Raw genomic sequence first — 22,688 nt, 5'->3', positions numbered from 1 at the left:
ATATACAAGACAATTTAAAAGTCACACATTAGTATATCATTTATATTTCCAGCCACCTACCCAAATCAACGTCTCAATGTTAAAAACATGACTTACTTTATCATCAAGAAATATTGCAATTGTTTTTTCACAAAACTTTCCATGCGAGCGAATGAGAGACACACCAAATAAGTTAAAAAATATTTTATATCCTAGTCATAAAATATTTTTATAAACTCTCTCAAACACTTATGCAAACCCTTGTAACATAAAATAAATCTAAATATATGAGTCTTTTAAACGGTTACAAAATTCTGTCAAGCTCGCATGCATGAATATATAACCAACGAAGGAGCATTCTACACTGTTAATCATTGCCTTCGAGAATCGTAATCAAATACTATAAATGATAATTAATTATTAGATGAATCATATCCAATTGATAGTTGATGATGCAGCTCTCCATTTCTTGATGCCCATTCATGGCATGGCTGCCAATATCAATATCAACCAAACAGATCCTATATATAGATTACAAAAGTAGATTCATGTATCTTATTTGATGATCTAAAGAAGGTGATCACGACTTTAATAATTTAAGCTTTAATTCCGCAATCATATGTACACCGACACACTTAACTAACTATAGATAGTAACAATATTAATAATCTAAAAGCATCAAATATTGTTGAGGGCTTAATCACAACATGGGTGCGAATTGAATATAATAGCAAGAATAATGACTGTTATTTGAGTATGTTCAAGAGGTCAGCTCACAAATCCATCATCCAATTTCTAAATTAAAACCATATTTCTCCTCGATGTCATTGGATAATATTACCTTTTGGGCCTTTCGGCCAGGTTAATCAAAACGGTCCTTTTCAAACACCCCAAAGAGAAAGAGTGACAAAGGTGGAAAAGATCGAAGAAAATTATTATGGAAACTTTTTTTTATGAGTATTATGGGTGCTTCTATTAATTAAAAATCCAGTAACAAAGTACAGTGCATGTAGCTCAACCAATTTCGAATAAGTATTATGACACTTCTAAGAACATGTACCTAAATGAGTTTCTTCATTAATTTTTGAAGATTGTCATAATACTTTTTAAAAGAAAAAAATTATACACCAATAACAACAACGTAAAAATTTTTATACTATCACCTAATCACAATCTATTATGTATGGTGAGTTTTTTGACTTTATAATAATTACTTCAAAATTCATATCAAGGGTGAGTAATTAAACAATAATATAAACATATTTTACACCATTTATATATGACTATTAAACTATTTTTAAAATATATAAAAATAAGAGTAAAAAGTTTATGTGTAAAGAAATTTTACACCATTATGTATAATAAGTTTTGTTGATTTTTATAATAATTATTTTAAAAATTATATCATACTTTTAATTAATTGATAGTGTAAACTTTTTTACATTAACAATGTATAACCATTAAACTCTAAAAATAAAAAACTTTTAATTATATTTATGATATTGAGTTTTAACAAAATTTAATAAATAATTTAGATAATGTAATTTATATTTTAATGATCACATTTTGTATAAATTTATTAAATTATATAAGAGCGAGTATAACACTTTTTGGCATAGAAAACAATATTTTTGATACTATGATATAAATAATAAAGGTTTAAATCTTTGGTTCCTATAGTTGTAGGATTGTATAATTTTGGTAGTTTAAAAAATTTAATTAGTCATTTGATTCTCACATTTTTAAAATTAAACAATTTTAGTCCACAATTATTGTGCTGTAAATTTGTTTAAAAAAATTATTGACAAGACATGCTAACAATAATATAGAACTAGCACGTTGACATAACAACAAAGGATGTAGAAGTGATCAACACATAATGTGACACTAATACACTATCAGAATTGTGTATGTAGATATAAAATGACATTACTTCATGTAGGTTGTAAATTGATAACTCACACCAGTGTTTTATGGTAACTAAAATACTAACATGCAAAGTCAATATATTATTAATGTCATGTTAGTATATATGTTGAATTGTTATATCATCTATCACATCAACATGTTGATATGATATCATTTAATGAGAGGATTTAGATTTATAAGAATAAATATGGACTAAATATATTTTAAAAATGGTTAAATGTGGTTTTAGTTTATGAAAAAAAATAATGATTACTTTTAGTTCCTCCAAAAATAATTGTCTCTTTTTGGTATATACTTTTTTGTGAAAAAGTGTCATGCATAGTCCTTATTTTCATGAATGAAGGATAAAAAAAGATACCACTTTTGAGTATTTGATAAGGCCGTCCAGGAGAGTTTATAAACTCCTTTCATTAGTTTATAAGCTATTTTGATCAAATATATATGGTGAAATTAACTGATAAATTACCTGAAAATTTATAAGCTAAATAATAAATACAAAGAATGGTTTTGCTTGTATTTTGGAATGAAGCATTTCCTAAAAGTCTGTTCCTACAGATTTCAGTTCTGATCACCTAGGAAGATTTTGCTCTAATGATATATGGAAATTAAGTGTTCATATATATTTGTCTTGAGCTACTCTTTAAGCTTGAACTGTACATGCAGCATAGTTGTTTGTCTCTGACAACGTTGAGGAATCTGTTTTTGCAGACAGATGAAGTGATGATATATAATCAATAATGGAAGCTAAACAGTGAAGCTTCCCCCCTCCCCCAATAATTGAGGACAACACAGTACATACACACAATTTCAGAGGACAGAGATTTGCATGAGATATCTTGGAATATCTTTAAAGAAATGGATCCTTAAATGTGTGTCCTACAAAATAGAAGCTAGAGGACAGCAAAGGGGAGGAACCTAATTTAGGATGTACAATCTCATAAAATAGTTAAAAGCTTATCAATATTCTTTCTTTGATCATTTTGGGTTGTCATGTTTGTTTGGATGTCCATCAGTCATTGTTTTGGATGCAGTGAAGAACTATGGGTTCACGTTTTGCGCAGAACAAAATACAAAAAGGAAAGTTAATTAATGCCTATACCATTAAGTGCGTACCCTTTTGTTTTATAATGTTTTTTTTTTCTTGAAAGTAATCATATTTTAAAATATTATTGAATATTAAATATGAATCCCTCTTTTAAAGATTCGAATCTTAATTCATCACATTCTAATATATTAGTCTTTTTCTTATATATAAACCTAACGGGCTTGTTGGTTATATCATTACATATTTAATAACCTAGTAAGGTGTATTTAATCTTAAAAGTTTTCATGCATCTACTATGATATTAGTTATTCTTGTAAAAAAATTGTCATTAAATTAGTTTTTCGAGAATTCTTTTGTGTTAATATTCTAGTCATTTGTAAAGATAAATATATGGTGACAATAATTTTGAGATTAAAATATGATGGCATTTTAAAAATTTTACACCCTAGCTAATTATTTTATAAGCAATTATTTTAAATTTAATTGTATTTTTTATCTTTAATTTTTTAATTTTTAACGAATTTTATCTCAACAAATTAATTTGACATATTTTATTTTCAATTTTTAAGAAACTTGTAAATTTTATCCTTTGTCATTTACTCATATCATAATTATTCTTTTTATCCAAATTATTTTATTTTTTTTTGGCAAATTTTGCATTCAACTTTTGTGCTTATTAATAGATAAATAATAAAGGATAAAATTCATAAATTTCTTAAAAGTTGGAGATAAAATACATCAAATTAATTTGTTGAGAGTAAAATTAAAAATAAATTTGAGATAAAAATGAAAATAAGTATTTTATTATTTATACACCAGAAGATTAACTTGTGAGTTTTACCTTAATAGAATTGAAAGATAAAAAGTATGAATTTAATTATTTTACATTGAATTTCCATTTCTCATAAGACAACTAAAAAATATCAGTATATCTTCATGCAATATATGGTGTAAATTATAATTTTTAGTTTATTTAAAAAAAAACTATTTATATATGATATAAAAGCTTTTTTTAAATTCAAATTATTTTTTGCTCTTCTAATTTTTACACATGCTTTTAACTTGTTACTCAATTATTGATTTAATTTTATTAAAATTTACATATTTCATATATATGTTTATTGAATTTTCATATTTTTGAAGATTTTTAATTTCGATTTTTTATGTTAATTTACTAACTTATAAATCTTCTTATAAAATGAAAAAAAATTAAACAAAGAGATGATAATAGAATTTACAAATAAGAAAAATAATCACAAATAAATATTTTCTATTTTCTATATTTAATTAAAATATGTAATAAAATAATATTTATAAAATTTCACTGCAAAAAAAGTGTGAATTGTGACAGCCCAAAATGAAATTTTTTAATTGGTAATAAAAATAATTTAATTTTATTTGTGTTATTTAAAAATTTAGAAAAAAATCACTACCAAAAAATTAAAAATTAAAAGGATTAAAATATAAAAAGTCAGCAAATGTATAGATAAAATAAACGAAAAATTAATAAAAACTGAAATAAATAAATGGAAAGAATTTTACAAAATTAAATTTATAAAAAAATAATGTGACGAATTTAAAATTATATATAAGTTAAATATATATATATATATGAAATAATATTAAAATATAAAATGAAATACTATATTACTACTGAAACAAAAAGAAAGAAATGGTTAACTTAGATTATAGTGTTTGAAATGTATAAACTAGCATAGGTGTCATTTATTTTGAGTATTTAAAATTTAACTTGCCAAAAAATCTCATAGGACTAATCAATTTTTTAATAAATTAAATTCAAATCTTAAATTAAACTCGTTTAAATATACAAAAAATCTAAATAAATTTGCTAACTCGTTTAATTATAAATTATTTTTTTATAAAAACTTTTCTTGAACTCTTAATGCACTAAGAGAAAATAATTTATTAGTGAGAAAATGCAGTGTAATTTTCGTCACTAGTATTGATGTCAGTAAAATTTTAACGTAGAATAAAAAGAACAAAGTTTATTTTAGCTAAAATCAATATATATATATATATATATATATATATATATTAAAGTAATTATTATAAAATTTATTAATCTCAATCATTTATAATTGAATAATTTAAAAGATAAAAAAATCTTCATATTATTACTGAATTTGAATTAAATTAAATCTTAAACTCAATTCATGTAAAATCTTATTTTAGCGGAAAGTAATTATACCACTTCCTTTTTCTAAAATTTCATTCACAAATCATCTATTTTATGTATATTTTCCTACATTATGGCTGCGTATTATTTAGTACATGTCTATTTTTCAGTTATAAACGGATGTTTGGAGTAAAATAAAGTTTACAAAAACATCTAGACCTTTCATTTTGCAAAACTGAATTTGTGAACTATTAGAATTATTTGAAATTTGTTTACCGCATTTTGAACTAAAATTCAAACATACACTTAATCATTTACTTTTTCTTTATTTCCTGTTTCTTTTTTTTTCTTATTAATTGATCTGTCATCTGTGCATCAAAGTATCAAACCAAAAAGAATAGTATTTTTTGGTTTTGCCACATAGATAGTGGTGCACTAACATATTTATGCCAACACATTTTATCATCAAAATATACTTATACTTTATTATAGAAAGATAAGTTTAATAATTGTTATGCATATGGATCTAAATATAATGTCAATCATTTTTTTTTTACAGATCACATTTTTATGGAGGACAATTTTATTCTAATAGGATAAACATGATTATGGAGGACAAAATCATGTATTCCTCTAAGTATTTAAGATAGTTAATTGTATGTTTAGAATTTTAACTTGATATTATTAATTAAATTGAAACAATTTCATATTAAAAATTAATGCTCTTGAAAATCATATTTAACATAATTATTTTAAAAATAAAAATTATTATATATAACAATATATAATCAAACGTGAATAAATTTCAACTAAAGTGTAGCTAGAAAGATTAGATTCAAACACGAAAGCACAAATGAACACCAGTTCCACAACTACGAAAGTTACTCTTTTTTTTTTTTTTTTAACACTACAAATAGATTTTCATATTATTAAAAAACATAAAGGTTGGAGTTTGTTACAAGGAGTGTCAAGCCCCACCATCTCGTTAAATATTATGAGATCCTACCAAAAATACTCTTAATTGATCTTTTGGTATCTAAGTTGGATTTCTACAAATTAAAAAACTACACATATTTTCTATCTGGAACATTCTTCCTTAAATAGGATAGTATTATGTATCCAACTCCTCTAAAATGAGCAATAGAAAATAAAGTGAGTAATGTCAATATATAGTTTATGAGAATATCAACGATCGATTTTACATTAACAAATCCTACATGTTAAAATATCATTTATTATTTTTTTTGTTAATGATCGTGATTATTTACTTTATTTCTATTTAATTTAAATTAGCTAAATCTTAAAAGCATTAGACATGATATGACATAATTAATAAATAATTTTATCTCTTAAACATATATGATTATAAGTTTAATTTTTAGCCTGTGCATATGAAAAAAAATATTAAAATATATCATTCCTTTAAATATATTAGATAATTAGTCCTTGACTTTCAATGAATAGATATTTGGTTCACACAAAAAATTATTATTTTTTAAGTACTATACGGGATAAAACTTCTTATTTATGTAAAAAAATTAACAATTATCTTATTATGAATTTTATAATTAATGTTACGATTATCAGATTTAATATATCACATTTAGTTTCTTTTTTATATAATGTATGTATATAATTAAAATTTTATAATTATTAATTAATAATTAAAATTATACTAAAACACATATCCAAAACTTAAGTTCGACTAACAATTAAACGAATAATTCTGTATGAATTGACCTAAATTTCTATGATTTTATCTAATTACGTACCAAGTCTCTAAATTTATATGATTTGTTTATCCGGCAATGATCGATCAGAGTCCCAAAAATATAATTTGACAGTTGACAAAACAAGGGATTAGACTAGGTTTAACCTGCCGACTTTCACAGTTTCACATTAATAATTATACACCCCTTCTTCTTTTTATGACTTTTGATTTTAATCAAATTAGGGAACATAGATAACCTATATAAGCCTTCAAAAAAATAAAATTAACCTGTATAAAAGTTACGGGGGAACGAAAAATGCTTCAAAACTGAAACATCGTGGAAAAGTGTCAGCACCTTATGTTTTTGTGTTGGATCCTTTGATTCGATTATTCATGAAATTTAAAGTACTTATCCTTCATTAAAAATCAATTTAGATTCGAGTATATACAGGATATATAGGACTGGACGATAAATCTCACTTTAATCTTTATTATATCGAGTTTCGTACTTTTTTTTTCTTACCAATTTTAGTTTTAATCTTCATAAAAAATGTATTCACATTTACTCCTTTATAATTTAATATACTTTACAATTTCAGTCTTTTCTTTAAATTAAAACATGTCTTTAATTTGCATGTCAAAATATAAACTTATTATAGATAACTATTTGTTATTAAACTATAATGGAAAAAAATCGCTAGAATCGGCTAAGTGATGGAGGATTTGAGGTAATTAATATGCACAAGATCGTAAATTTGAAACTTAATATAATCATTATATAAAAAAAAACAATAATATAAAATATATTTACACTGTATACAGATAACCTATATATTTACTCTATGTATATAGTCAATGGGGTGGATTATATCGCAAGTTAAGATTGGATATTCTTGCACAGTGTTTGACATTATTATATCATTATAAAGGTTTTGTCATAGTCATTCTTTTTCACTTTGTTGCCCCATTTTGGTTGCTTTTTCATTTCTTTCTCACCGGAAATGTTCTTTGCCTCACTATGCCCTCATGTCGTTTATCAGTTGTCTCACTATTAATTTGCGGGTTTCTCTCATCTTGTCTAGCAACTAACTAGGGTTCCTCCTTGAACTCTCACATCCAATACTCTCGAGAAAAATCTCTCTCAGTTAGGTGGCATACTATTTCACAGCCAAATATTAAAGAATTAACGGATCTTGAAAGAGCAAGCCTGCAACATTAAGGTAATGATCCAAATTACATATTATATTGTTAATTTGTTCAAAGAAACCTAGCTAGCTTCACCAGCTATACTTTTTTTTTCGAATTAACTACCTCTCTTTTTTCTTGTTTTATCTTTGGAACTTTGCCTAATAAATTATTAGTGTTCTAAGGTTGGATCAGGGTTTTTGGTTTTTGTAATTGTTGGAAAGGTATGAAATTCTGGGTAATTGGTGTAACATCCAACAGAAAGAGTTGAAAATTGAGAAAAATCCATATGTACAATCCACCATTAACAAAAGCTACTTGGTTGGTGTACCTTTTTCTTGCCGTTGTAGCCATTTCCAATTGAGCATCACAATATATAAGGCTAGAGGAACATATTGAAAAAGAAAAATTAAGAGGGAGAGAAAAACAGGTTAAGGAAAAAAAATATGTGCAGATTGAACTTGAAATGAAACTAATTAAGCACAATTAATTATAAAATTGTGGCGCATATCATATCATATCTTTTCTTTTTCTTTTTAGTTTCCTCCCATCTTCTGTACAAAAAAGGAAAAGAAAACAAAAGGGTTCTGGGTACTGAGAATATGTGAATGTACTCGGTTTCAATGAAGACTTCTTGGGCACAAAAAAGTTTTAAAAAAAAGTTCAAAAAGTATAGCAGTAGTAAAGTACTTTAATAAGCAGGGCAAAGTCTCCGTAACCCTAAGTTCAATTAGATGTGTTTATATATGGGAGAGATCAATTAAGTTCCAAAATAAGACTATTAATTACTGTAATTAATTCAAGCTCACAAGAGTGTGGTCAATCAATCTATTTATCTATGTAATTATCTATATATCTATATATATGAAATTCCGTAAAACAATTTGGGAAAACACAAACATGTATATATGATCATTTAGAATAGTTAAGGTTAAAAATTGAGTACTATATACATAGAGTTTGTAATTAAGTAGTTGTTTGGTAATTGATTAGTGTAAAGTGTTGGGGGCAGTGTTCGAAGATCATGGCCTCTTCTAGCTACTCCAATTCTCCATGTGCAGCCTGCAAGTTTTTGAGAAGGAAGTGCATGCCGGATTGCATTTTTGCCCCATATTTCCCACCAGAAGAGCCACATAAATTTGCAAATGTTCACAAGATATTTGGTGCAAGCAACGTGAGCAAACTCCTCAATGAGGTGCAACCCCATCAAAGAGAGGATGCTGTGAACTCTCTGGCCTATGAAGCCGAAGCAAGGATCAAAGATCCAGTGTATGGTTGTGTTGGGGCCATTTCAGTGCTCCAAAAGCAAGTCCTTAGGCTCCAAAAGGAACTTGATGCCACAAACGCTGATTTGATCCGCTATAGTGCTTGCAATGAAATTCCAAACACCACTACTCATCATGGAGGGAGAAGGATGAGTGATGATGGAGGAGGTGGTGGTTCCTCACTTGCTCACTCTCATGGTTTCTATTATCCTTCTAATTGGAACAATGATCCTTGTGGAAATAGTAATGGTTACCCCAGAGGCGATATATAAGAGTATGTGGTTCATTTTCAACCCTCCCTATATATGCATCAATTATGATGTGTATAGTCACGTATTAAATTTCAAGTTACCCATTTAGGGTTTTCTTATTGTAAAGTATTGGATCAAGGGGGTCTTATTCCGTGTATATATTCCTGCCAATATGAATATAATATTATATATATATATATATATATATATATATATATATATATATATATATATTATGCTCAGTGTAATCAGTATTCTTTAAGATATTCATTAAAAATTAAAAAAATATTGAAATATAAATTATGTTATTTATAATTTTTTTATGATTTTTATAATAAAAATTTATACTTTTTAATTTTTTAATTAATATCCTAAGATACCGATGTGTTATTGTCAGACAATCCTATCTGAATATATTAAACTGATAAATGAACTTCTCTCTTATCTTACCAAACCGATAAATGAAAACTTATCTTGCCTTATTGTCATTGGCAGGGATACCGATACATGTGTGTTATTTAATTTTGATCACTAATTGATATCCCACTATATTTTTCTTTTATGAGAAAATTAAATTATCTCCAAAATGGCCCCCACGCATTACAAGCCACATACCCACTGACTTATTTTTAAGGCTGGGGTGTTAGCTAGCCAAATGGAATCTAGCTTATTGGTCTCCTTTTTATTTAATATTTTGATATTCTTTCAATATATATTATATAATGCCAACTACCTTTTCAAGCATGCACTCCAGTTTCCATGTACCTACTTATATATATTATTCCTATTTATTCTTTAGGTGAAGATCTCAAAATGCCCTTCAATAGATATCTAGCCTAGCTACGCAGCATGTGCCTTTTACTCGTTAATTAATTATATAAGTTAAACTATATCCATATATAAAGGCTACATATATAGCCTACAAGAGAACAGGGAATAATTTTAAATTTAGTGTTAATTTTTTATGTTTTAAAGATAGTAATTAAATATAGAATCTTGCTAATCAGGAACATTAAGACATCAATTAAAAACAAACAAAATTAGTGTGAAAATCATGAGAGAATACAAAAATGATCATAGACAATATAATTTTTTATCTCTCAATAAAAATATTTATCCTCTAAGTTTCTTAATTAATTAGCATTTGTCTTAAATATATTTACTTGTTATTTAATGTTTTCTTTATAAAATATGAAAATTGAATGCAATTTTTATGTGAGAATGGAAAGAACAAATATTAGCCATTAAATTATATTCTAAATGATCAAAATTAACTAAAACATAAGTTATTTAAGTGACTATGTATAATTATATGTAACAAAAAAAGTCATTCTCTCACAATATGTACTTCTTTTAAAGTGTTATAGAGAAGTTTTTATCGGTGTAATATTGAAATTATTATATTATTTTTATAACTTATATATAATATAATTTTTATTGATTCAATCATTGAATTATATTTATATATTATTAAAATTATTTATATCAAATTTTCTCATAATTAAACAGTAAAAAAAATAATTAAATGATTTATATTTTAATATATTTTAAAATATTTATATTATATTAACTTTAATATATATGAATCAGTTAATAAATAATTTTTTATTAATATAAAATTTTACATATAATCTATATGAGAAAAAAATTCAATTCAACAATAAATTTTTAAAAAATAATATTCAATTAAAAATAATGTAATAATTATTTATATATATATTACCTCCCTCCCATGTCGTGTTTCCCTTTTCCAAATCTTTTCCCTAAACATAGAAGCTTAATGTGAACTAATATTAGTGGTGGCATGGGTATATGACATTGTTTCTGCGCTTTACTGTACATAATTTGCCGACGTATCATTCACTCCTATGCTGGTCAAAGAAAGTGAAACTGTTACGTGTTGACTTTCCTTATGCATGTCTTTTAATTAATTTGCCTTTTTCTAAAACAGGATTATTGAAGAAAGAGAATATTATTACTATCAGACAAAAATATTAATCAATCTCCTAAAGACATTAGTTAGAAAATTAAATGGAAAAATATTTTTATTAGAAATATATAAAATGATGTAATTTATGATTTTTATATTAAATGTTTTATAAATTTTAATTGATAACTTAAGGTTAGTGGTTAACAGTGGGAGATGTTTTGGCGAATAAAGCAATTAATTTCATATTTGAATATTGAAGTATGCACAGAAGCCACGAAGGGGATTGTTGTGTTCTTGTTCACGCATGTGATCACAATTGGGTCATTCAAGTTTCAACCCACTGGGACAAGTAACGTGCATCTTGCTGCTATATCGGGGAACTTTCTTTAGCATTTCTTGCGCTTAGTTTGTTCGTATCAATGATTCTAGTGAAAATTTTCAAGCTTATCATAATCATAACTTATTATTAAATAACAATATCAAACTTATTTACATTCTCATGAAAAAAATATATAGACTACCCTCTTTTATACGTCCCTAGTCTAAAATCTAAATACTACTATTTTTTATGACGGGCAACATGCGTATGGATGGATATATTAGGAGTTTAATTTTTATGCTCGATCAATTTAAGTTTTGTTTTTTTAATCCACCATTTTTTTATTTTAGTTTCTGAATTTTAAAATTATTATTTTTAGTCCCTCCCATGAGTGTGTGTTAAATAAAAAATAAAAAATTAGTAATTTGTGATGATTTTTTGGCTGTTAGAATTTGATTTTTATTTTTTAGTCTCCAAAGATTTTGCATTTTAAAACCACTACAAATGTTAATTTATTAGTTTTTATTTGGCATGCATCTATGGGAAGGAGAACAATTCAGAGACTAAAAAAAATTAATTTGGAGGACTAAAATAATTATAACTCCAAATTGAAAAAGTAAAATAATAATTAAGTCATGATTTAATGATGTATTGTTAATGAGCTTTAAAATCATAAGAGGTGTCACTTTATTCATTAAATATTAATATATATTTTTTACTTAAACTATGTGTTTTTTATATAAAAAAAATGATTTATTTTTAAAAGATTAATTCTTACATAAGAAAAAGTTGAAGTGTGCTTGGTTACAACAATGATAAAAAAAAAATACCTTTTTAAATAATAGCATTTTGTAACTTATTTGAATGTGACGATAAAAAATCAATTTTTTGGTTACAACTAAGGATCTTATAAGCACTTCTAGTGTAACATGTTCGTTTGGGAAATAAAATAGTTTTTATACATATTAAAAAAATTAAATTAGATAATAGCAAAAATACTCAATTAATTAAACATTTTAATTGAAAATTATTAAATAATTAGGTATAGTTACTTCATTTATTTTAAAAATATAATTAAATATATTTTAAAAATTACTTCAAAAATAATTAAATAATTTTATTGAAAATTATTATTATTATTATTATTTTTCTATTCACAAGTGGTTTTATTAATGAAGATACAAATATATCACGCACAAGGAGTTCTCATCTATGTACGACAAACAATATGAATACACACATTTTGCATTATTGTCTACTATAATGCAAACCTAATACCAAGTAAGAAAAACATGATAGTACGTGTCCTACAAAATAAGAAAACCAGTATACAAACTCACGCATGAAATAAGAAAACCAGTCTACAAACTCGCACAACCTTTTTTTTTTTCTTTTTCCAATTCTCTTACCCATGCTGTATATATACAAACAAAATTTTACAAATATAACATTAAATTTATTTTAAGAAACGTATGAAAGAGGATGAAATAAATATGACTTAATTAATTTTTTAGTCTCTTTATTTTTCTAAATTTCAATTTTTAGTTTCTCAAAATCTTGTATACAACTTTTAGTCTTTTATTAATTTTCTATTAATAATTTTACTCCTTTTATTTTTTTTGTTTATTGTTATTGTTGAAAAATAGTTATTGTTTTATCAATTTTTAGTTTCTTATTTATTTTATATTTAAGATTACTTTTGATTAATAAAATTTTTAGATCATGTGATGCATGTGATAAATTTTTTTAAGAGTATATTCTTCTAGATCGAGTTTATTGTTTTTATCATATCATATGCAAAATCTATATGCTAACATGTGTCTAGCTAAAACTAAAACACCAAATATGAATACCACTTCATTTTTTATATATAGCTTTTCTTTCTCCAACGCCATTCCCTCCTTTATAATTAAATAATATAATGAGTTGTGTTAAATTTTAAAATGAATCAGTTTAGACAATGAAAGATAGATAATTGTATAAAAGAAACACGTATATATCACAAAAATAAAAAAGAAACGTGTATTGTCATTTTTATAGGTGGTCAAGTGGTATAAGCAGTTGCACATACATAACTAACTTGTGTGAGTAATATGATCTTGACAAAGCTAAGTTATGTGGGATTGAAGAGTGTACATTAAAATTTCTTACCATCTATACCATTATGAGATTACTAGAGTTAATTTTTCTGCCAGAGATAAGCCAAATTTTGTTAATTAAGCTATTAAATTCTCAAGAAATAAACATCCCATTCTTGCTTATACTATTAGTTTAATTTAATTTATATAAATAAATTGTTCCAAGCTGAATCCAACCCAATCAAATTTGATTGGCTTGGTTTAGCTTAGTTTTCATAATTTTCTTTTGAAACTCAACTCAATCTAACTCATTCATGAGCAATTTAATTCGGTTTGGACCAACTAATTATCTATTTAAATTTGATTTCTTCTTCTTAAAATTATTATTTTATATCATGATTCATCCAAATATTCAATACAATTAACATAATATCATCAAACATGTAAAAGTAATCAAATTAATTCATTTAATACCATCAACACAATATTATAAAATAGACTAATATAAATTAAAACAAGATATTCTTGAACGAGATTTACTATAATAGTCTCAATCACAACTATTTTCTACAAACTAATTTCTTACAATAAATTTTGCTGCAACTAAATTTACTACAACTAGATTTGTTGCAACTAAATTTGCTGAAATAAATGAATAAAATATAATTTATTAGTATTATAAACATAGAAGAAAAAATAAATATGAAAAAGGTATAAAAAAAACAATGTACCTAAAAATAATACCTTAAGAAATTCCAACACTAGTAGTTTCAATACTTGCAAATGTGTTAAAATGCAAATGTGTTTGTTTCTAATTCTATTAGTGTACGCTTTACCATATTTGTCATTCCCAATATATTAAAATATTAATATTTTATTTGACCAAAATACATAAATGATCAAATCCAAATTATTCGAATTAGGTTGAATCAACTCGGATTCACATATGATCCATACCCGTGAACAATCCTAGATATGGGCTAAATACTCGAATAGACAACTTTACCATTCTTTAATTTAAGTAAAATTGTTTTTTTAAGAGATATCTATAATCTTAAACTGAAAATTTCAATAGTATATCATTCGAGTTATCAAGCTTCTAGGTGCTGGAAAATTTTACATGACCTTTATTATTATTATTATTAAGGTGTGATTTATATATTTGTCTAACTTTATGTCCATTAATTTAAAAAGGAATCTTAACCAAAATTACATCCCAGCTGTCTATCAGCCAATGTTGTAAATCTTTTGTTGTTGGGCTGTCACTTATTTATATATATATATATATATATATATATATATATATATATATATATATATATATATATATATATATATATTGATGTTTGTTGAGTTGAATCTGACTTTGACTTTTCAATAAGTTAGGGTGTTCTAACTTCTAAGTCTTCCCGTTCATGTTTAATGGTTGGTAATTTATTTTTCTTGTCCACAAGTGTTAAAACTTTAGCTAGATTTCGAGGATAAAAAGGAGAGATCTGGAGAAGGTAGAGACCAGAGAATAGGAAAACATGTTGGGAAGGAAAAGATACCCAATGTTTCCCTTGCAACACTCAGTATGCCTACTAGTACTAATCAAATATTTATATAAAAAAAAGTTTGCTTTCTGTATGGTGATAAATTAGCTGGGTAAATGTGTCTTTTTGTATGTGGCAATATTTATTATGAAAATTATGCATTTTATTTATATTATAATGTTTTCTAGATGAACGATTTGGTAAAAAAAAAAACTTTAAATTTTGTATGTAAAATATTCTTAATATAAAATTCATTTTTAAAATAAGAAGTACTTCTTTTGTAGGAATTACATAAATCCTCCACAAACACAATCTTGCAAGCAAGTAAAATTATTATCAACAACAAAATTTTTCTTTTCAATATTTAACATTATTACCTATCTAAAATTCAAATTCAAAATCAACCGTTACTATATTAATCTTCATTTGAGATAATAAAATTATTTAGTACAACAGTGTCAATAAAATTTAAACTTGAGTTATAATGTGATGCAAATAATCCAATTTTGATCCTAAAAGTACCTATCCAACTTTTAGAAAGTAAAACAAATCTCACTCGCCTATAAGAAAATCAATAATTAATATTACATGTACACATATATCCAATTATGTATGAATTAAAATATCAATTATTAATTTTCTTTATCGATATTATTTAATTGACTTTTTCTCAATTTGGATGAACAATCCCCGCCAATAAATCTTCAAAGCTTAAAAGAATTTGAGGAAAAAAAAAGTAAATTTATCTCTTGCCAGGATCTCCTTTTACCAATTTGACTCAACACGAAAACATCCCTTTGAGCTCTTAATCTAATTTAACTCCAAATATTTTAGGATTGTTGGATCCAAATAGGTCAAAGTCTTGTCCACACCATTCGATTTCAAATCAATGGGCCACCATCAATCGCCAAAGTTTACAAATAGAATTAACTATGTTTTTATGAATTTTTTACTTTTAATAAGGATTAAATAATTTTATAACAGCTAAAAATTTTCAAAAGTTGTTTCATTTTGAAAATTCATGAACCTAAAAATCTAATCTAACTCCACACGTTCAATTGATCCCAGACAAAAAAAATCAGATTAACACAAACAAAAAAAATAGATCTGAAATATAAATGCACAAACAAATTTAACAAAAACACATAAATTTGCACAACAAATCAGATTTGGTTTCTTTTTTAACTTAAAAAGTTGACATCCTCTTGCTTGATCTGAACAAATCTAAAGATTTTAAATCTAAAATTTTCAAGTGCCTTGAGGACCAGTCAGATTTCAAAAATCTAAAATCTTAATTTGAACAAACCCATTAACTAACCAGACATCAAGTTGAAGACCACGACCAATTCACAAAGAGTTTGCAAAATACTTGCGGAAGTAAAATTAAGTAACAGATTTTAGAGATCTAATAAGAAATTATTCAAAAGTTATTTTAACTCAATCAATTTTGAATCCATAATTAATTCTTTAACGTAAAATCAAACATGTAAAAATTTATCTAAAATTAATTCTGAATTAAAAATCAATTCTCCAATATTAAAACAAACATGCACAAAGATGTGGTATAAAAAAGCCCAGATTACTTGTCAATGAAGGAGAGTCATAAACGTTGTTGAAGAGAAAACCAGAGGGGGCAAACAAAACCAGTGCCAAAAAATAGCTTGATCTGTCCACAAAAAGGAGGATACTTTCACTGAAATTCATCAAGAGCCACTGGGTTGCAATGTTCATTTCCTTTATTAACATAATAAATAAAAAATTTCAGACATTATAATAGATAGATCTTTTCATTTTTTTTATTTATTTTATCGTTACTTTGCTTTGTACTGTTCCTGGGTTTGATTCCAAAAGATGAGGGAATAGAAAGTTAAGCGGTTTTTAGTTGTAAAAAATTATTTAGTATATTTTAACCACATTCTTGACATTCATTAAGCATTTTTTAACTGCTAGAAAATTAATTGTCGTTATATATTATTAAATAATAATAAAATTATTGTCAGATGATCACTTAATGATTATATTTAACGGCATAGATAAAAAATATTGACAGAGAAAAACTTAGGACTAAGACCGGTCAATTTATTTCTTATCCTGGGACTAAAATCATAATTAACTATTGCCAATATATTATTTAGTTTGTTTTTCTAGGCTTTGTTTGGGTTAAAATAATAGAAATAAAATGAACAAAATGCGTTAGCCGGATAAATAGAAACAAAAAGAGAAGAGTCCTGCAAAAAAATCCTTATGTTTTGATGAGTGAAAATAAATAAATAAATAAATTATATAAATAACACTTTTACTCTACTATTACTTTTTACACAAAAAATATGTTTCTTGTTATTTTTAATTTTTATATTATAAAATGTTATTTAACTATTAAACAAAACTTTATAAGTACTTTCCACCCAAAATCATTGATAAAATGAAAGGAAACAAAATATAGCCGAAGTAACAAACTTTTACTTCCTAATTCCCTTTTAAACAAATAAACCAAAAATTACTTAATCCTAAATCTTTTCTTCTCAAATTCAACAAGAACAAACATAAAATTAAGTCCTTCTACTATCCTCTATATATGTAGGTATGGTGTCATGAGTCCCTTAACACGTTTTCTTTTTTCTTTTTTGTTCCTGATTGATGGATGAGACACTAGACATATGCAAAAAATCAAAGCCCAAAGACGTTTGGCACATGCAAAAAGAGCAAAAGTCTTCGATCGTGGGACATGGACATCAATTCAGAAATACGTTAATTGAGTGATGAGTGAAGAATTCTTCCTTCCTAACATGCATATTTGGACTGTTTTAGTAATTTAAAGATTTTTTTATTTGCTTTAATTCCTGTTAAGTTTTTTTTAATTTTTATTTTCAAGTAATAACATTAATTAATAATATAACAATAACGTTAATAATATATTGACTTGTTACATCATTTAAGAATCTAACACAATAATCATACATTTTTTAATAGATGTAAATTTTAAAAATTTATTTTACATTAAAAAAGTACTCAGGATTGTTTTGTCTAAGTGGTTGAATTACTAATATCATTATTCCATCATAAGTTAATGTTATTTTATTACTTGATAGTAGGACTAAAATAATAAAATATTAAAATAAAAAATAATTTTTTAAAAGATTAAAATAAAAATATTCTCTATTTTTTAAAGACAAAATAATTATTTAAATCAACAAATTTTATCCGATGATTTTCTTTGGAAAAGTTATAGTTTTTTTTTTAAAAAAAAAGTAAAAGAGATAGGTAACACAACTAAAAGAAAACATGGAGACATTATTGATGTCAGAGACTACATACATGAAATGATGAACAACCCAAGCCCAAAAGATACACCTGTTTGAGTTATGATATTCATCCACCCAAAGTGAAAATAAGAGAGAGAAAGAAAAGGAAAAAAGTAAAAAGAAGTCTTCAATTCAATTTTATTTAATCAAACCGATTTAGTTGAAAAATTAGTTCAGTTTGATATAGTTCAAAATCGGTTCGAATCAATTTCTATGCATGCACAACCATAAAAGAAGGTAATAAACTTGACAGGTGATATGATAAAAAAAATATTATAAATTTGAGATGAAAAAAAAAGTGCATGAGTAGTAATATCTGTTGGAATTTTCTATTTTAACAATTAATGTGGGTTAATATTATAAGATAATTATATTAGTTATTTATTATTAGTAAGTTTTATTTTAGGTGATCAAATTAAGTGAATTTGTTAGACAACCAAATCATCAAATGATATGGACTTAAATGAGCAGAGGTCAATGTTGGCCCATTAGGGAGATAATGGAAACCCTATCAGGTTAACACACTATAAAAAGATTATAGTCTCCAATATACCGAGCCGTCACATATAATTTATTTTCTCCACATCTTAAGAGTTAGGAAAGTTCTATTAAGGAATAAAGAGGTTTCCGTTGAGGAAGAACCATGAAGCCACCGGTTACCTATAGATTCAGATTCTGCTGCATTTGTTGATCAATCATTATGGATTCAAGTATTCCTAAAACTCTTCCTGATAATCTAATGTAATGTGTTCTTGGTGATTATTGGTATTTTATAAGGATCCCCTAAAATTTCAACAAGTGATATCAGAGCTGTCATTACTATTAGATCATTGGGATTTAAAATTATTTGATTCCAATTATACCTGGATTGCTTTGGTTATATGAACCCAAGTTTTTTTTTTGGAACAACACATATTAATTGTTGGTAAATTAGATATTTGATTTAAATTCGGGTGTATTTTGTTTTTTTAACATCGTTATTTGGATCTGCGAACGGCTTCTCTTCATGGTTATTGTTCATAATATATATAAGGAAGTTTTTTGTGTGTGCAGTTTTTGTTTTTTTTTTTATTTGTTATTTTTTTTGTTAAAAAAGGAAGGGGAAAGTTATATAAAAGAGTACATAATGAAAATGTCTAACTTGACATCAAAACTGAAAGCACTTAAGATAAAGCTTAGTGAAGAACTGCTCATGCATTTAGTTTTGATCTCACTTACTGTACACTTTGGGCAATTCAAAGTGAGCTATAACACTCAGAAGGACAAATAGTCCATTAATGAGTTTATATCTCATTGTGTGCAAGAGAAAGAAAGACTATAAAAAGACACGTTTGAAAGTGCTTATTTAAGCTTAACCTCTAAGAATAAAAAAAAGGAAAACTATGGCTGCTCTAAGCAAAAAAAACAAAAGAAAGAAGCTTGTGGTATTGTAAGTATAAATCAATGATAGCATTAAATATAATTTAAGGATATGATATTTACTTGCAGTAATTAATGTTTTATATTTTTTGCTATCATGATTGAAGTTAATTTAACAGTATCAGATCTTTCCCATTTATTTGCATATCTAGTGATTTTTAATTAAATTGATTGACATGATATATTGTCAAAGTAATCTCTATTGCATAAATTAATTTAATTAGAATTGCATAGATATTAGTATAAAATTATTTATGCGAATTGTGTTCAGCCCAAAGAAAGACACAATTTGGTCAAATAATTTTGTATATGTAATGATAAATGTGTGACAATTATAAGGTATTTTCATGTGAATTATAGTCGGTCCAAAGAAAGACTATGATTTGACAGAATTTATTATCAATATTTGATCATTGCGTTGAGAGTACCAATTACAAATTAATTTCTCTGTCCAAAGACTATGAATTAATGTTGTGCTGAGTATCTTGTGATGAGTCTGTTCTGCAAAATATTTGCATATTCTGTTATATATATTTTTATATAACTAAATTATATGTGAAAATTATGTAATTTTAAGACCTCACATTTATTATATTAAATTATCTTGTATTTTTTGGTTAAATTGATTGAAACATGTTGCCAAAGTAACTTTTGTTGCGTAAGTTGATTTGATTGAATTTACATGGATGTTGCATAAAATTATTCATGTGAATTGTGCTCGTCCCAAAGGAAGACATAATTTGGCAGAATAATTACATGTTTGCAATGGTAAACATGTGATGATTATAAATAGTGTGATTTTCCATGTGAATAATGAAATGTTCAAAGACAATCATTATTTGATCGGAATAATCATCATATAAGTTTTCCATATCAACAATGGAATGTCCAAAGACAATCTTTGTTTGACAGGACTTATCAACAATGTTTGATCAATGCGTTGAAAGTACCACTTAGAGTTAGTCTTTTTCAATCCAAAGATTGAGGATTAATGGTGCGCTATGTATCTTGTTTGGGTCTTAGAATTTACCATAAAGATTATTTGAGCATTGTATATTTATTGTTCTCTTCTTTAATAATTGTTGTTGTTGTTGTTGTTACTACTATGGTTTAAATTACTCATATTATTTAAATCTGAAAGTTGCATGTATAAAATTTAGAGTTTGAGAGGAGTCAGTTCAGAGTTGAAGATATTGTATAATTTTTTTTCTAGATAAGAAACAAGAGAACAAGATAAGGAATTTCCTTTTTGCTTTTATAGGATGAAACATATAAAAAAAGGGTCCCATTTACACTATTTAGTGTGTGAAAATGGTAAATTTCTCATTTTTGTTTGTTTTAAAGTTAATTTCGTTTTGTACCAAAGGATGTTAGTGACTAGATTTTGGTTCTACTACTTACAAAAGCATGTCTATATGATGCTACCTATGGAGTCATCCGCCAAGTGATAATGAAAGATTTTTTTATGTGAGCAATGACATAAAGTTATAGTTGAAGCTATGAGAACTTTTATGTTGCTTTAAAAGACTCAATTTCATTTGAATTTGGTTGAGACATATATTAAACTATTTATTAAACCAAATTTTATTTCTAATTTGGACAAATTCAGTTATTTTTGTTCAATTAGAAATAATAAAGTTAGTCTCTCGTGTGATTCAAATGTTGCAAGTTATGAGTTCTTTTATGGATATTTGAGTATTTCTATTGCAAAAATTTTTTTTGGGTGGTACAAAACTTAAAATTAAATGAGAATTTTGTTATTTTATAACATAAGCGCTTAAGTGATATCTCTTAATAGAGAATTTGGATGCTTGTGTTATAGAAAATTTTGGATCCTTTATATTGGTTGGACCTTATAGTCTATATTGAGTATATAAAGGGAAAATAAACAAATAAAATAGAATTCAGGTGCTGAAAGAAATAAAGATGTCTTAGAACTAATACATGCATATATTTGTGTTCTATTCCTTATGGATTCATGGAATGAAAAAATGTATTTTATTACTTACATAAATGATTCATCTTTATTTAAATTATGAGAAGTTTTGGCCTCTAGACATTTAGTCTTTTAAAGATGAAGTTGAACTTCAACTAAGAAAAAGAAAGAAAATTAAGATTGTCAAATGTGACTGTGGAGATTACTATAGTATATATGACATAAGGTACAACGTTTGAAGTCCTCCATGTGTTTTTCTTCAATAATTATGATTTTTTTTTACAATATGTAATGTTAGACAAACCTAGCACGAACAAAGTTGCAGAACAAATATGGTAAGAAGTTTAATTCTTCTATACTAAAGTCGTTTTGGGGAAAGACATTAAAGAATGTAATTTATATCCATTTAGGGTACCAATTAAAGTAGTCACTACCCCATAGATATGAGTCGGGGAAATTCCAACATTAGGCATATACACATTTAGGGATGTGTGTCTTATAGGCTGCATGAAGGTAAGTTGAACTTAAAGATAATTAGTTATAATTTTGTTTTTGTTACATTTAAAGCTCTTGCATGTATAAGTTTTACAATCCCATTTTAAGTTCATGTTTGACACATGCAAGACTCCTTGAGAAAATTGAGTTTGGAGGGGAAGGAAACACAAGG

General features: G+C 25.7%; 1 protein-coding gene across 2 annotated transcripts; it reads left to right on the top strand.

Annotated features, from left to right (window-relative positions):
- The first annotated feature begins 7,749 nt into the window (after positions 1-7,749).
- On the top strand, positions 7,750-9,659 carry LOC114411655 (LOB domain-containing protein 25-like). 2 transcript variants are annotated; one of them, XM_028375296.1, is made up of 2 exons: positions 7,750-8,021; positions 8,999-9,659. In XM_028375296.1, the coding sequence occupies exon 2, from the start codon at positions 9,011-9,013 to the stop codon at positions 9,521-9,523; it is 513 nt and encodes a 170-aa protein (XP_028231097.1). In that variant the 5' UTR covers positions 7,750-8,021; positions 8,999-9,010; the 3' UTR covers positions 9,524-9,659. The 2 variants fall into 2 exon arrangements, with proteins under 2 accessions (XP_028231097.1, XP_028231096.1); XM_028375295.1 differs by having other exon boundaries at positions 8,980-9,659.
- Positions 9,660-22,688: the final 13,029 nt, after the last annotated feature.

The sequence above is a fragment of the Glycine soja genome, chromosome 5 (genome assembly GCF_004193775.1).
Source record: "Glycine soja cultivar W05 chromosome 5, ASM419377v2, whole genome shotgun sequence".
Lineage (NCBI taxonomy): Eukaryota > Viridiplantae > Streptophyta > Magnoliopsida > Fabales > Fabaceae > Glycine > Glycine soja.
This window is presented reverse-complemented; position numbering and strand designations above follow the sequence as displayed.